The following is a 15,591-nucleotide window of genomic DNA, read 5'->3' on the forward strand; positions in this document are numbered from 1 at the left end:
TGGGGCTAAGTCCTCTGACAAGAACAGCTGCGCTTGCTCCGTAGCTTTGAACTCTTTTCTTTCCTTGACAATCTGCAGTTTTCATGCCTATGTGCTCCACTCACTGCTCTCTGTCCCTGCAGGCCTGTGTGAGAGCACTGAGCAGTAACCTTGACACAGCTTGAAAGCTGTCCTGTCCCTAAGATTCTTCCACACACGAATTAGCCTATTGCTTTGGATTTCTGACTTGACTTCTCAGGACACAAGCAATATGTGACTAGGGTCTGAGCACAAATGGCTTCTAGCCCAGGTCCCAGAGGAGTCTTACTCCCTTCTGACTCTTCAGGAGCAGGACCTCCCCTGCCTGGATGTCTCTCGGCATCCTGGCCTTCCAAATCCCCACCAGAATGACCACTGAAGCTCTTCCTTGAGCATCCTAGGCCCTTTCCAGTGCGAAGTTCCAAACTCTTCTGTATTCTGCCCCCAGACCATCTCAAAGCCCTGCATACTACATGGCCGGGTTTGTCATCGCAATGGCCCCCACATCTCATTCTGCCTTGGGTACTTCTCTCATTGCTTAAGAACAAATACCCCACCGTAAAGGAGGGAAGGGGAGGGTACATCCCAGCTTGGTGGAGAAGGAATGGTGGCAGGAAGAGGAACAGGAGCAAGAGCGGGAGGCTGGCTGTCGGCATCTCACCTGGAGTCAGGAAGCAGCAGAGCATGCACAGGAAGTGGGCCTGGCTCCAAAGCCTCCAGACCCTTCCAGGGGACTCACCTCCTCCACGAAGCCCCGACCTCCTAAAGGTTCCACAGCCTTTCCAACGAATGCCACCAACTGGTGAGCATGAGTCCAAATACACGAGTCCCTGGAGGCCACTCCACCTCCAAACCACTGCAGTAGCCTGCCTGTGTGGGGACAGTCTGGTCTCAAGCCTGGGAAGGATACACATATACAGTGCAGAGAACCTGCTGTGGCCAAACGTTGGGATCTCCACGGGGCTTCGCCTACCCTTCCTAAGGATAACAGGGCTGCTTGAGGCCTGTCTCTGCCAGTAGGGTGGCCACAGTCAGTACTGTTAAAATCAGGGAATCTGCTCTCTCACTCTCTGTCTCATGCTCTCTCGTGCTCTCGCTTTCTCTCTCTCTCTCTCTCTCTCTCTCTCTCTCTGTCGCATGCTCTCTCTCTTGTTCTCTCTCTTTCTCTCCTCTCTGTCTGTCTTGTGCTCTCTCTCTCATGCTCTCTCTCTCACGCTCTCTCTCTCTCTCTCTCTCTCTCTCTCTCTCTCTCTCTCTCTCTCTCTCTCTCTCTCTCTCTCTAAGACAACAGCCAGTCTCTGCTCTATCAAGGTCAGTCCAGTGTCTTTTAAAGTGTCCTTTTGTCTAGTGGTGGAAGCTGTCAGCAGTGAGCCCAGCTGGGTCCTCTAGATGGTGATCCTGGAGAAGGAGACTCGCAGGTGTTGGTTCTGGTCTAGGGTGTGGCCATGCAGGTCGATCAGGGCCTGAATGGCCTCCTCTACAGAACCCATCCGGATCAGCGCCATCTTGCGGTCCTTTGGGAAGAACTTGAAAGCCTTGACAGAACCCCCGCTGCTGGAGAAGAGTTTCTTGAGGTCTTCCTCCAAGACCGAGGTGGGGAGGTTGGAGAGGTGCAGGGTGGCAGAGGGCGGAAAGATGTTCTGGAAGTTCTTGGATCCGGGCTTCCTAAAGCGGTGCAGTGGGGAGTTGACATAGTCCTTGGTGAGGCTCTGGTCCTCCTTGCCCTCCCGGGGCAGCTTCACGCTCTGGTGCTTCGATGGCATGATGCATAGAGACTTGCCATGCAGCTTATGCCCATTCAGGTGCTTCAAGGCCAGCTCAGCCTGGCTCCCGTCCGCCATCTGCACTAGCGCGTTCTCCTTTCTGTTGAACAAGATCTTCACCCGCTGCACATTGCCATAGGCACCAAACAGAATGAAGAGGCTTTGGGGTGTGACTTTCTCGGGGTTGAGGTTGGCAACCAGAAGGACGGCGTTCGCCACACCTGGGGAGCCTGAGGCGACGACTGGGCTCTCTGCTCCAGCTGCGGCCAATGCCACAGCCACTTCTGGTACGACCAGGGGGCCCAGGGCCCTACACGCCTCTGGCATGGAGAGGCTTGCGACTTGAGGGATTGCAAAGGTGTGAGGTACTCCAGGGCTTGCATGTGGAGAAGCTGAGATCACGACAGGTGCACCGAAGGCCGTGGTTGTGTTCTGGGCTGGCAAGGGCTGGCTCTCACCCGAGGGCAGGTCTGGGCGCGTGTAGTCACGGCTCTTGTCATTGTTGTACTTGACCGTGAGGTCAGTGAGCCCGGAGAAGGCAATGCGCAGTGTGCAGCAGGCATCGTAGATGTTCTGCCCATCCAAGAACAGCTTGGCACACTGGGCACTCAGAGGGTGGGCATACTGTAACAGCACCTGGAACCGGCTGTTCTTAGTGTACATGATGATCTTCAGTACCGTGCCAAACCTGGAGAAGAGCTGGTGCAGCACTTCCAAGGTCACGCGATAGAAGTAGTTCTCCACAAGGATCCTGAGCACAGGGCTCTGCCTGGCCACCACGGTCTCTGTGTCCACAGCAGCGGCAGGGGTGGCCGAGGCCACCTTTCCCGCACAGTCTGAGGTCTCAGAAGTCGGCAGGCCTGGCTGGGCACCCACCTGGCTGGGGTCACCCACCTGGCTAGAGCCACCTGCCTGGCTGGGGTCACCCACCTGGCTGGAGGCACCTGCCTGGCTGCAGGATCTGCTCACCTGGAGCTCTTTGTAGCGGGAGAACTGGATGTGGACAGGCTGCCCATGCAGCACAGGAGTCACCCAGGTGTAGTACCTGACCATGGTGTGGGCGGCATCCTCCGTGCTCATCTCCACGAAGGCCTGGTTCTTCCCCTTTAGAAACAGTAGGTTGGACACCTTCCCGAATGGCAGCGCCAGACGGAGAACTTCTTTTCCGTGACACTGCTTGGCAGCCTGTGGATGTGGATCACTCTCGATGGGCCCTCAGCTCTCCTTCTGTCCCTTTTGAACCTCTTGCTGTCATTTTCCTCGGATGCAGGGGGGGAGTAGCTGCTCATGACAGCAGATTGGTTCTGGACACAGGCAGAGAGAAGACAGAGAAGAGCTCCTCTGACCACAGCCCTCTACAGACTGCTGTGTCTAAGGCACAAGAGCAGAATTGCAGTAGATGGAGTGGAGAGGAGTGAATAGCCCAGCCCTCCTTGTTTGATACAGTGTTGGCTTGATTAGAATCACGTGAACAGCTGTGTTGCACACTGAGACACTGGTTCTTAACATTCTGGAGCATTCTCTCTCTCTCTCTCTCTCTCTCTCTCTCTCTCTCTCTCTCTCCCTCTGTGTGTGTGTGTGTGTGTGTGTGTGTGTGTGACTATTTGCCTATGTCTCTGTCTGTCTCTGCCGCTGACTCTTTCTCTGTTTGTCCCTCTCCCTCTCTCCCTATCTCTGTGCGTTTGTCTGTCTGTCTCTCTCTGTGTGAATATTTGCCTATGTATCTGTTTGTCCCACTCCCTTTCTGTCTCTGTGCGTCTGTCTCTCTCTCTCCCTCTCTCTCTCTCTCTCTCTCTCTCTCTCTCTCTCTCTCTCTGCATGTGTGTATTTGAATGTGTGTGTGTATGGGTGTGTTGTGTGTGTGTGTGTTTGTGTGTGTGTGTGTGTGTGTATTCCTCATCTATGCTGGCTGAAACGAAGGAAGAAACACACATAATTTCTCAAATCGTTTGGGTGTTAGCTTATGCCTTTAGACCTGGAGCTATACTTTTTCTCAAAAATTTTTATGCTGAAGTATAATATTCCCTAAGTATTAGCATCTGAGTTTCAAGCACAGAGGTTTGTAGTGGGTGCCTGGAAACCTGTTTATATTGGTCCTTAAATGTAGATCACATTCTTAACCACTGATTCCTATTCTCATTTTCCCTTTGGTTTGTGACTAATTGTTTAGAAAGCATCATGGTTTAGCTGTAGTTTGCAGTGTCTCAGCAAAAGTGAAAGAGATAACGATGCTAAATTACAATGTTTTGAAAAGTAGTGGCCCTGGGCCTTCTTCTCAAAGAGGCTATTGTGCAGAGTGCAGAGTGGAGGAGGTGCCAACATGTTCAGAGATGATTTCATGTTTTAGCTCAAGGACTCGAGTGGTAGGGTGAGACAAGGTTTGGGGAAGGAGGCATAGAAATCTAGGGGACCCCTCTGCTGTGGAATTATTGAACTGAATCTTCTTTAAACTGAGCATGTATTTTCAGAATGTATTATCGGGTTTCTGAAAAATGGGAAGGAATTTCATTCTGCTGCTAAGCACAACTCTTTGTCCTTCAATTAACCTGAGCATCGTGGGCCCTTTCCATCTCCCAGCATGTGAATGAGGGCTTAGTTCTGGATGATAACCACAGTTCCATCACATCAGGGGAGCTGAGAGGTGGAGGTGTTTACTCACTGCTGATACACTCTGCCTGAATAATACCCACCGCAAACAGGACTCACATAAAACATAGATTCTCAAAGCTAGCAGTGTTCCCTTGCAAAATACAAAATGGGACAGAATCCTGTGTCCTTGAATTTTAAATAAGAGACATGTAGGATGACCTAAATACTAATGAATTGACACTCAGAGTAAATGGACTGATAGAGAGTAGTACAGGTTTGAAGAGTGCCAGTTGTTTTCAGTATAATGGTTTCGTGATGAGCACGCAGATGGCTTTGCTTTGAACACCTACAAGCGTGTGGTTGCTTTGCTTAATACAGATGATTCTTGCTTTCACATGTGGGCACTGTTCTTCTCATGCCTTACTTTAGGAAAAGAAATGCTAGGGCAAATGACAAAATTGTACTAAATTGTACTAAATGTGGAAACTCTACAGACCCGAGGGAACTTATTGCCAGTTTAAAAACTCAAATCACTGGAACAGTTACTCTGTCTCTTTCTTTTCTAAGTCAAATGAGCAGCACGGGCCTGATCCAGTGCTTGGGATTTTCCTTCTGACAGGTTTATTTATGCTCTGCCATAAGGCTGCCTCCTTCGATGAAGAGTCCCTTCATCTGACCATGTTGTGTCTCTACATGCAGCATGTTATATCAACTCCAAACCGTTTGGGCACGGGAGCTTCAGAGATGGTAGATACTGATATTAAAGTGTTTCACCAAGTTGAAATCTGCCAATCTTATCGGTCTGAACTCCAATTTAAAGATTAAATTAGAATTCAGTGAATTAGATGTTACTGAATCTTAGAGCCCCACTCTGCTCCATTTCCACACTCCCTCATGGGTCTCTGAGTCCCCCAAGATGTCTTGGTTTTCCTGACCATTAGAAAAGACAGACTTGATGTCGAATGCCCTCAGAGCCTTCTCCCAAATGAAGATATACCCTCCATAGAAAACATTATGTCACAACCTATTCCTTGTTGGAGAATGGGTGTTCTGTCCATGTCTGTCACCTCTAGCCACCCAGCCTCATCTATGTAATCAACTGTCCGGAGAAGTCCTATCACAAGGAAATCGCCTGAGAACACTGTAGCCAGGGAAAGGAAAGTAAAGAGAGAAAGACCATTCAAGATCCCAGCCCAGGGCCATAATCTCTCCCACAGAGAGTCAGCCATGTTACCTTGACAGGTGTCTGCCCCACACTGTGGTGGAGACCATCAGATTTGCAGTATTTCCCCCTCTCCTTTATTCTGAGTCAAATGAGCTGCAGAGCAACAGAATCCCTGCAGAGCAACAGAGCAGACTGAAGTGTTCCAAATGCTCATAGAGGGAGATTATACATCCTAAACTACCTACAATTAGACATCCGGGAAGTCTGTCACTGAGGAGTAAATGAAAGATTTTAAACTCAAAACTCGTAAAAGATAATAGTGCAAATTAGAAATTTGGATTTCCATAATGGCAGTCAAGGAGCAGATTGAGGTAAATGACATCTTTAATTTTTTATATCTTTTTGTAGTCTAATGCTGGGTGTCTGTACAAAGTATAGTGTGGTTGTAGCTTGTGATATTTGTGAAATGAATATGGGGAACATACAGAATAGTTAGCAACTCTGTGCTATGAGGGACCATCACTACAAATTAAGTGATGCAATGTTATTTGATGGTGGACTTCAATATGTATATTGGAAAATGTCTTAGTTAACATTTTATTCCTTTGAGGAGACACTATGACCGAGACACTTTCTGAGAGAAAGTATTTAATTTAGGGCTTGGTTACATTTTTAGAGGTTTAGTCCAATATGCTTATGATAATCATGTTTGGGATCATGGTAACAGGAAGATAGGCTTAGTTCAGGAGAAGTGAGGAGACAGTGGCTGAGACAATTTCTCAGAGAAAACATTTAAGTTAGGCCTTACTTACATTTTCAGTGGATTTGTCTAAATATCATCGTGGTCAGGATCATGGTTGCAGTCTTACAGACAGACATGGTGATGGAGGAGTATCTGATAGCCTTATATCCTAATCTGCATGTGGATGTGGAGGGGCTCGTTTGGGCTTTTGAACATCAAAGTATCACATTAAACACATTTCCTGAAAGCTATGAAGATCACTTTGAGAAAAAAGAGGCGTTCTTCTATTTATCTCTGCAACTACCAGACAAAGAGAATGAAGCCTGCTACTACAACAAGAAATGTTCAGTGACCAGCAGAGAGTGTGCATGCCCTGTTCTTCAAAGGATTCTGTAAATGGATGTCCTTCTCTCCTTCTGATACCAATGTATTTTTGTATATTCCTCTCAGAGTCTGAAAAAGACTAGCTCTTTTGAAACAGTTGCTACCTGGTAAAGAGAAAGTAAGTCTTCCTGGAAAGCAGTGTGCCGCTCATAGCTGGAGAAATCCCACCCATGGACTTGGCTTTTACTTGCATGTGTGATGAAGCATACAAGAGAAGCCGTATCCTTCTGGGCTGAAGATGTGTAAACGGGTTTCTGTAATCCACAGAACATGAAGAAGGATCCATTTAGAGTAGAATGACCTGAACAACGGAATATTCAGATGTTCTCCATGAATGGGTTTGATTTTCAAGATTAATCTTATATTACACATTCCCAGGATCACCCTAGAGCAATATCATTGAAAAGATTCTGAACATGACTATGACATAAACCTCCAACTAAGTCTCAGACTACAGTTTGTGATGTGTGTGTGTGTGTGTGTGTGTGTGTGTGTGTTAATCAAGGTCATGTAATCAACCTAGCAGGAGATCTGATATGCTGAAGAAAGACAGTTTGCCTCTCCCCTATGGTATCAGCCCACTGAAACAATGCACAAGGAATTAATATTTCACTAAGAATCTGTTCTCAGCATCAGGAAAGGCTGCAGCACTGGTGCTAGCTAGAGAAAGAGCTTGTCTTCCAGAAAAGTAATCCACAAGCTTTGTAGAACTTACTGGACCAATTCATATTTTGACCAGAAATGGCTAATCAGGATTCCTCTTGCCCTGTGTGTCTATTCCAACCTAATGGTAGTAGCTTGCAGATGGATGTGGGAGCCATTGTACACGTCATTGGGTGTTTTGTCCTTCTCAGTGTACCCACATTAAGTAAATCTCCATTGTCTTCTTTCCACTACAGTTTGCCTCTTTAGCTGTAATTTTGGTCAAAGGATTGCAGAGCCTATTTTGTTGTAGTTGGCAAGACCCATAGCTTTACTCTAAAACCTTATACGTAAGAGAGCAGCATTTTTTTCCTTTTGGGCCCACTAAGCTAAAAATGGACAAATCATCTAAAAGGTAAAACAGAATTTGGAGTTTGAACCTAATTTGGCAGAAATATTCAAAATAGAATCAGAACTGCAGCAAAACCAGCATTCTGTTAGTGACACCAAAAACACATAGTCTAACATCAAATGCCAAATACCAAGGACAGTCTCCAAAATTCTACTGCATATCAAGAACAGGAGAATCTGGAGAAATGATGTGTAGTAAAAGAAAACATGCCAATGGAAGTTGACATAGGTACTAGAATTGTGCAAGACTCTTAAGTAGTAGCTGTGATCCTATGTTGGAGCTCTGGCTGGACAGGGATATTCTGATGGGAGCCATTCCTTCATGCCTCTTTATTGACTGTCAGACTATTGAGCAAAAGCCCTCAAAGCATTACAATTTCCCCAGGAATTCCATGCTAGGCCAATGGGAAGGGTCAAGCCCTGGTAGTAGACAGTAAAGGACTTTGTATTACAGGAGAACTCACAGGGTTCTGATAGCTCACCTTTCAGTCCAGTGGGGTGTGTGTGTGTGTGTGTGTGTGTGTGTGTGTGTGTGTGTGTGTGTGTGTGATTTGTTCCATCTCTTCTATGAAATCACAACCCTGCCACAGGAATGACAGAGAGAAACTAGGGACTCTGTCTCTCTCCCCTGTCTGTCCAATCTCTTAAATGTATCTGTTGTTGTTTATTTATATTTCCCAGTTTCTTTTATAATGTAGAAAAACAATTCATTCAGTGTACATATGAAACAAAGTGCACTGCCACAGTTTTCAGTCTTGTTCCTCATCTCCCCTTACCCATGAAACTTGCACAAAAACCCTGTAAATGAAGCAACATGTTTTCAATTTGAAATCACAACATACAATGATGTAGAGACCTGAAGAAAAAAGAGTAAAAAAGTGTTTCATGTACAGTTTAATAAAAGAAACTTTGAAGGTGTAAATGTTGACTCATGACAGTAAACGCTACACTGGAGGTTCAGAAAGGAAGACCAGGCAAGCACATCACAGGCCAGAAAGGTTTAAATGCCATAGTACACGGTGTGTGTGTGTGTGTGTGTGTGTGTGTGTGTGTGTGTGTGTTATTAACATTAAGATGTAGAAGTTTTGTGTGTTTGGTTTTTTCTCTCCTTTTCAATGGCAGTTAGTTAAAGCATATAAACTTGACAGAGGAGATCTGGCTCATGAGATTTCAGTGGGAATAAGGACTCCATTATAAGTGGGGCTGTGTGGCATTCATCATGCAATACTTTGGTAAATCTGCCTGAGTAGGCTATGATCTGAGAACTCGCATGAGGCTGAATTTAATGGCCTACTTTCTTTGGTGAAAGAAATTTCAGGACAGCATAATACTGAGTCGGTGTCATGGGTGGTACTGATTGCTGTTCTATAAGTCTACAATGAAAAGGAGCAGAAAAATGAAAAATGTATAGTTTACAGTCTACAATGTAAAGGAGCAGAAAAATGAAAAATGTATAGTTTACAGAGGAGGAAGCTTGAGATAACAGTCAAGTGGTGTGCTACCACAGAGGCTGTAATTGTTAAAGAGATCCATGCCATTAAAGAAAAGATTCCTGCTCTGCACTGTAACAATAGAATAGTCAACACCAGCTGAACCTCCAACTTGCGAAAGCCAGCCTAGGGGATTGCTTGCTTCTATAAACCAACTGCCTAAGCAAGCTTTTCACTAGCCTCAATGTACAGAAAGTGCTCTAACTGTGATCCAAGGGAACCAGGGTCCATTTAAAACTTGCAACCAAACTTGGCAGTGTCCTTCATCTGATGCTGGTTTGGGATACAAGGAAAAGAAGTATGACTAAGGGAGTCATGGAGCTTTCCTCCATAGTTTTCCCAAATGTAAATTTGCTCTTTGCATACGCCCAGGAACATAAATGAAATAAAAAAGAAAACACTTTATAGACCTGTGGACTTCAAAAATTTCTGTACTTCTGTAGTGGTTATGTTCTATACAAGGAGATAATTGGAATCAATTATAACAGAACATTAGTCAGGCCCAACCTAGTTCCTTGACTTTAAACCATACATGTTTATAATATATTTTAATCAGAAGCGGGCTGAAAGAAATACAGTGTGTATCAATAAGATAACTAATGAACCCAGAAAAGCCAGGAAGAAGTTGCTGCTGTTGAGATCATGAAGGCAGACCAGCACTCTGATGGGCAGATACAGGTAGGCTCTATGATATACTCAGATTTATAACTGTCTTCAAGTAACTTTGTCATTGCAATAGAATTGTCAACTCCACACTGAAGAGACAAGGCTCCCAGCACACCTGTGAGGAAGTGAATAGATGAAGGTTGCCTGTGAGAATGTCTGTGAAGGGTTGTCTTGATGACATTAACGAATGTGGGAATGCACGTTTTAATGGTGAGTGGGACCAGACCATTCCATGTGTGAGGATACCTGACTGAATAAGAGCGAGAAAGCTAAGTGAGTCTTAGCATACATGCATTCAACCCATTCTCACTGCTTCTTTGTTGCAAATACAATATAGCTGCCTGCCTGGAGCTCCGATCTCTGTGACCTACCAGGCAATTATGGGCTCTAACCTTGAACTGTGAGCTGAAATAAACCTTTTCTTGGTTACTGTGCCTTTTCTTTCAGAATTTCTTATCAGAGTAAAAGGAAAAGAAACTTAAGACAAACATCACTTGGTATTTTTGAAATATTTTTCAATTCTTTTTAATTTAGTTTATTTTGAGAGGATTTCTTATATGAGTTCTGTATTTGTATCACTTCCTCCTACTTTTTCTCCTTCCAACTCCTCCCTTGTCCCCCACTCACTCTCAAATCAAAGTCTCTTATTCTTTAATTATTATTATCACACACATGTTCATATAGTTATAGCCTACTGAATCCATTTAGTTTTGTTAATATGTGTATGTGTTTAGGGTTAACCTGGAGAAGACTCATTCTTCCTCTCTTAGAAGCCATTAATTGCTTCTACCTCTTCATCTAGGGGTGAGGCCTTTTGCAATTTTCCTCTTCCATGTTATCATGTCAACTACTATTATAATTTTTCAGGTCTTGTTTATGAAACCATATTGTTGAGAACTATGGGTGAAACTTATCACTCATATATAGAAAACACTATCTTTTTTCCTTTTTGATTTTTTTTTGTGATAGAGTTCCTCTGTGTGGCCTGGCTGTCCTAGAACTAGCTCTGTCAAGTAGTCTGGCCTAGAATTCACAGAGATCTGCCTATCTCTACCTCCTGAGTGCTGGGATTAAATGTGTACACCATCACTGTCCACCTTAGAAGACAGGATCTTGTAGCAGATATCCCGGTCCTCTTGCTCCTACAATCCTTCCATCCCCTCTTCTGTGATGTTTCCTTTACTAACTATAGAGATAGTATCAATTGGGACTGGGCACAGAAAAATCGTTTTTTTTTAACTTTGACTAGTTGTTTTTCTTAACATGATGTCTGACTGCTGCAAAAAGAAATATCTTTGATGAGGGGTGAGAGCTACACTTACCTGTGGGAATAAGGATAAAAATTAGAATGCAGTTAGGAATTATATTTGTTTAGGGAAGTGGCAGTAATAGGTTCTACTGTAGGGTCCATGACCTTACCAGCAGTGAGTCAGGTATGCAGTACTAAACATTGAGTTCCTCTCATTGAGTGGATCTTATGTCCAATTAGAAAAGTCATTGGTTCTCCTCAAGATCTAAGTACAAGTATTGCACTCTTCCTGATATCTTGCCCTCCTGCTCACTGTTGTGATCCATAGTACTTAAACTGTGAAACGGAACTATTGATTGCTTTTCTCCCTTGGCAGATTACGTAGCTCCTTCAGGTACTATGAGAGCTAGTCCTCAGGGAGAAGACTTCCAGATTATTTGCAGCTCAGTTCGAATTCCTATGTCTGAGGTATATGGTGCCTTCAGCAATAAGATCTTACCCTCAGAATCTGGAAAGCAACCAAGGTCAACAGCAATAGCCTATACTGTTTGGGAAGTCTTGTGGGTTCCCTTTTTAGTAACAACTCAAAAGGAGAAATCTCATTCCTGGCTTGGGGGTTTTGTTAGATATAGTGTATGGCTTTTGTGGGAAGCAGTTGTCTCCCCAAGTGGTTTAACTTCATTTAAACTGTGTGTGTGTGCATGTGTGTGTATGTGTGTGTGTGTGTGTGTAACTTTTAGTAAGCATGAAACAATATAATTTCCTATAAAATTTCAAACATCCTTAGTATTATTTATCCCTCCTCTTCCCTCTCTCAATCTGCATTGTCCTTCTGCCTTCCCAATTAAATCTCCTACCTCTAGTTTTGTCCTACCATCCCTTTATTATCCCCACTCCCATGACCCCTTTTTTTTGCTTTCTTGGTATCTGTGGTTACATCATGTCATGTAATCACATCTAAATATTCAGAGATAAGAGCCCCCAAGGGGAATGAAGTGTTTGCCTTCCTGGGTCTGGGTCACCTCACTGAATATAATCTTTCCTGGATCCATCCATTTACCTGCAAAGTTCATGTTTATGTTCTTTTCACAGCTGAATAGTTTTCCATAATGTGAATGGACCCCATTTTCATTATTCATTCATCAGTTGAAGGATGTTTAGGTTATTTCCATTTCCTAGCTATTATGATGAGTTCAGCAGTGAACATGGCTGAGCAAATATCTGTGGAGTGTGATGTTTATTCCTTTGGGAATATGCCAAAGAGTGATTTGGCTGATTCATAATGTATATTTACTTGCAGTGTTTTAATAATTCTCCTCACTGATTTTTCAGAGCTGCTTAACCAGTCTGCAATACCAACAGTGAATAAGAGTTCTCCTTCCCCCACAACACATCAGCATTTGTTGTCACTTGTTTTGTTGAGCTTGCCCATTCTGACTTGGGGTAAAACGAAATCTCAAAGCCATTTTAACTTGCATTTCCCTTATTGCCAATGATGTTGGTGTACACTTTTAAATAGTTCTTAAGCCATTTTATTTCTTCTTTTGAGAGCTCTATTCAGATCCATAGCCCATTACTTTATTGCATTGTTTGTGTTCTTGACTTTTTGAGTACTCTACATAGTCTAGATATTAATTCTGTCAGATGTATAGCTAGCCAAGATAATATCCCACTCTGTGGGCTTCCTTTTAACTGTAGTGACTGTTTCCTTTGCTGCTCAAAAGTGTTTTAGTTTTATGAAGTGCCTCTTGCTAGTCAATTGCTGGTCTTAATTCCTGGACAAATGGAGTCCTATTTAGAAAATTATTTCCGTTGTAGGGTGCTGCCTATGTTTTCATCTCTCAGGTTTTGCACTTCAGGCTTCCCATTGAGGTTTTTGATCCACTTTGGAGCTGATTTTATGGAAGAGTATGGGTACGGGCCTAATTCCATTAGTATACATGTACACATTTAGTTTTCCTACTACTATCTGTCAAATTTTGTAGCTGATATGATATTATACATAAGAGATTGCAAAATTCCACCAGAAACTTTTTTAGAATTAATCAACAATTTCACAACAGTGGCAGGATACAAAATATACTTATAAAAATCAGTAGCCTTTCTATAAATCTAAAACAAAGGGACTACACAAGTCGTCATGGGGACACTCACATACATATTAGGATCATAAATATCTAGGAATAAACTTAACCAAGGAGATGAATGAGCTACAATGAAAATTCTAAATCTCTGAAGAAAGAGATAGCAGAAGACACTGGAGATGGGAATACCTCTATATTTATGGATTAGTAGAATTAATATTGTAAAATTGACCATTCTACCAAAAACAGTTTACAGGTTTCAGTGTCATCTCAATCAAAACCCCCACAAATATATATATATATTGGAACCACAAAAGGCTATGGGTAGCCAAAGCAATCCTGAGCCAAAAGAAAACTACTGGAGGTATTGTCATTCCAAGATAGGTTATAGATTTATAGTAATAAAAAGACTGGGCTGGTTTAACCCCCAGACACAGCTGACCTGATGAGGGTTAGCTTTCTAATCCCAGACTGATGGCTGGGAATCCAGCATGGGACTGATCAAGACACCCTTAATGTGGGTGTCAATGAGGAGGCCTAGGCAATCTATTGGGCCTTGGGTAGTAGATCAGTATTTATCCCGGATATACAAATGGACTTTGGACTCCCATCCAACAATGAGAGATGCACTCTCACCCTGAACTCTTGGGGGAGGGTCTAGGCCCTGCCCTGGATGAAATGACAGACTATGGACACCCCATGGAGGGCCTCACCCTCGCTGGGGAAATGAGGGGCTACTGGGGGGGGTTGGTAGGAGGGCATGAGAGGAGGGGAGGGAAAGGGAGAGGGAACTGGGATTGACATGTGAAGCAACCTTGTTTCTAATTTAAATTTAAAATAAAATAAAAAATAACATGTTATTGTCACAAAAACAGACATAGAGATTAAAGGGAAAAATAAGATCTATACATGAATACATGTAACTACAGCCTTGAGATATTTCATAAACATACCAGATAAATGATAATATTTTTTATAAATGGTGCTGGAAAAACTCAATGTCCACATCTAGCAAGCAGGATGATATTTATTGTTTTTGTAACTACTCAAAGATTTGGGTTGACTCTTATTATCTAAATTATTTTTAAAAATCAACAACATTCATGGTGTTTTCTACACTAAGAGCCTATTTTCTTGTTTAAATGAGTTTTTAGGATATATCCTATAATACAAGTAGATAGGATTAAAATCTAAATAACATTCCTATTTTACCAATGAAATAAATGAGCAATAATAGAATGTAACTCTTTCTGAAGCCCTCTTTCTCTTTCTGATGGTGAAATAAGAGTTGATTATGCTCATATAAACCTATGGAATCTTTATTTCTTACAACTCTGCCCTTTTTATTTCTACCCCTGTCACAATATTAGGTGATGTAATAGGTACAGATCTGAGTCTCAGTACCTGAACTATCCAGGTACCTTAGCTGTTTTTTTTTCTATTTTTGCAATAAAACACCACCAGCAAAAACGACTTGGGGATAAAATATTTATTTCTTCCTCCAACTCTCTGGTCATACTATAATTAATGGAAGTTGAGGGAGGAACCTGAAGCTGGGAACTGAAGCAGAAGCCATAAAGAGATGTTGCTTACTTGCTTGGTCCTCATTTCTTACTTATCCTGCTTCTTATAGAACTGGCATTACCCCCCCACCGTAGACTTGGTCCACCCACATCAAATTATTAGTAGAGAAAATGCCATACAGAATTTCTCATATCCAATCTAGATAGAGACATTTTCTTAATTAGATGTCCCTTCCCCCCCCACACACATATATATATGTGTGTGTGTGTGTGTGTGTGTGTGTGTGTGTTCTTGTCAAGTTAATAAAAACCAGCCAGCACACCAGGTTCTCAGGTCCCATGGCAAAGAATTAGACCTGAGACCAATGGTTAGATATAGTAATTGGGACAGTTATCCAGACAGGAAAATCATTTCCAAGAATGGTGATGGGCTGGCAAGCTGATGGCACAGCCCCCAAAGCCCTGTAGCACTTCTCAAAATGGTCACTGTGTTGTAATATTATATTTAGGACAACCTGAATTTGTATTTCCAGGCCATAGTCATTTATGTTTGATTTCCAAATAAGTTATCTTACATTCCCTTTGAAGCATGAGCTGTGCTTTTGTGTTAAAAATAACTGTGTAAGTTTACTCTTTCGATTTGCGCAGTCATCATATGAGTCTTTTTTTTCCTGAAGACAAGCTCCAACTTAAATATTTGAAAGCCCAGGGGACCAAAATAAAAGAGCTAACTGAATATCATAAGTGTTACCAGAAATTTTGGGGAGTCCTATTATAGTAATAATATGATACTAAGAAAAACAGGGTCTCTTCTTACCATTCGTAGCCTCGTTGACAAAGCATTTAAGAATAGACTCAAAAGGAA

The 15,591-nt window shown here is 42.9% G+C and overlaps 1 protein-coding gene across 1 annotated transcript; it reads right to left on the bottom strand.

The window, feature by feature from the left end:
* Positions 1 to 1,239: 1,239 nt before the first annotated feature.
* LOC121135227 (polypyrimidine tract-binding protein 1-like) lies at positions 1,240 to 3,170 on the bottom strand. Its single transcript, XM_040733712.1, is given in 2 exon segments — positions 1,240 to 2,944; positions 2,947 to 3,170. Coding segments are annotated over 2 exon segments (1,665 nt in total). The 5' UTR covers positions 3,071 to 3,170; the 3' UTR covers positions 1,240 to 1,403.
* Positions 3,171 to 15,591: the final 12,421 nt, after the last annotated feature.

Source organism: Mesocricetus auratus, unplaced genomic scaffold (assembly GCF_017639785.1).
Source record: "Mesocricetus auratus isolate SY011 unplaced genomic scaffold, BCM_Maur_2.0 Super-Scaffold_100033, whole genome shotgun sequence".
Lineage (NCBI taxonomy): Eukaryota > Metazoa > Chordata > Mammalia > Rodentia > Cricetidae > Mesocricetus > Mesocricetus auratus.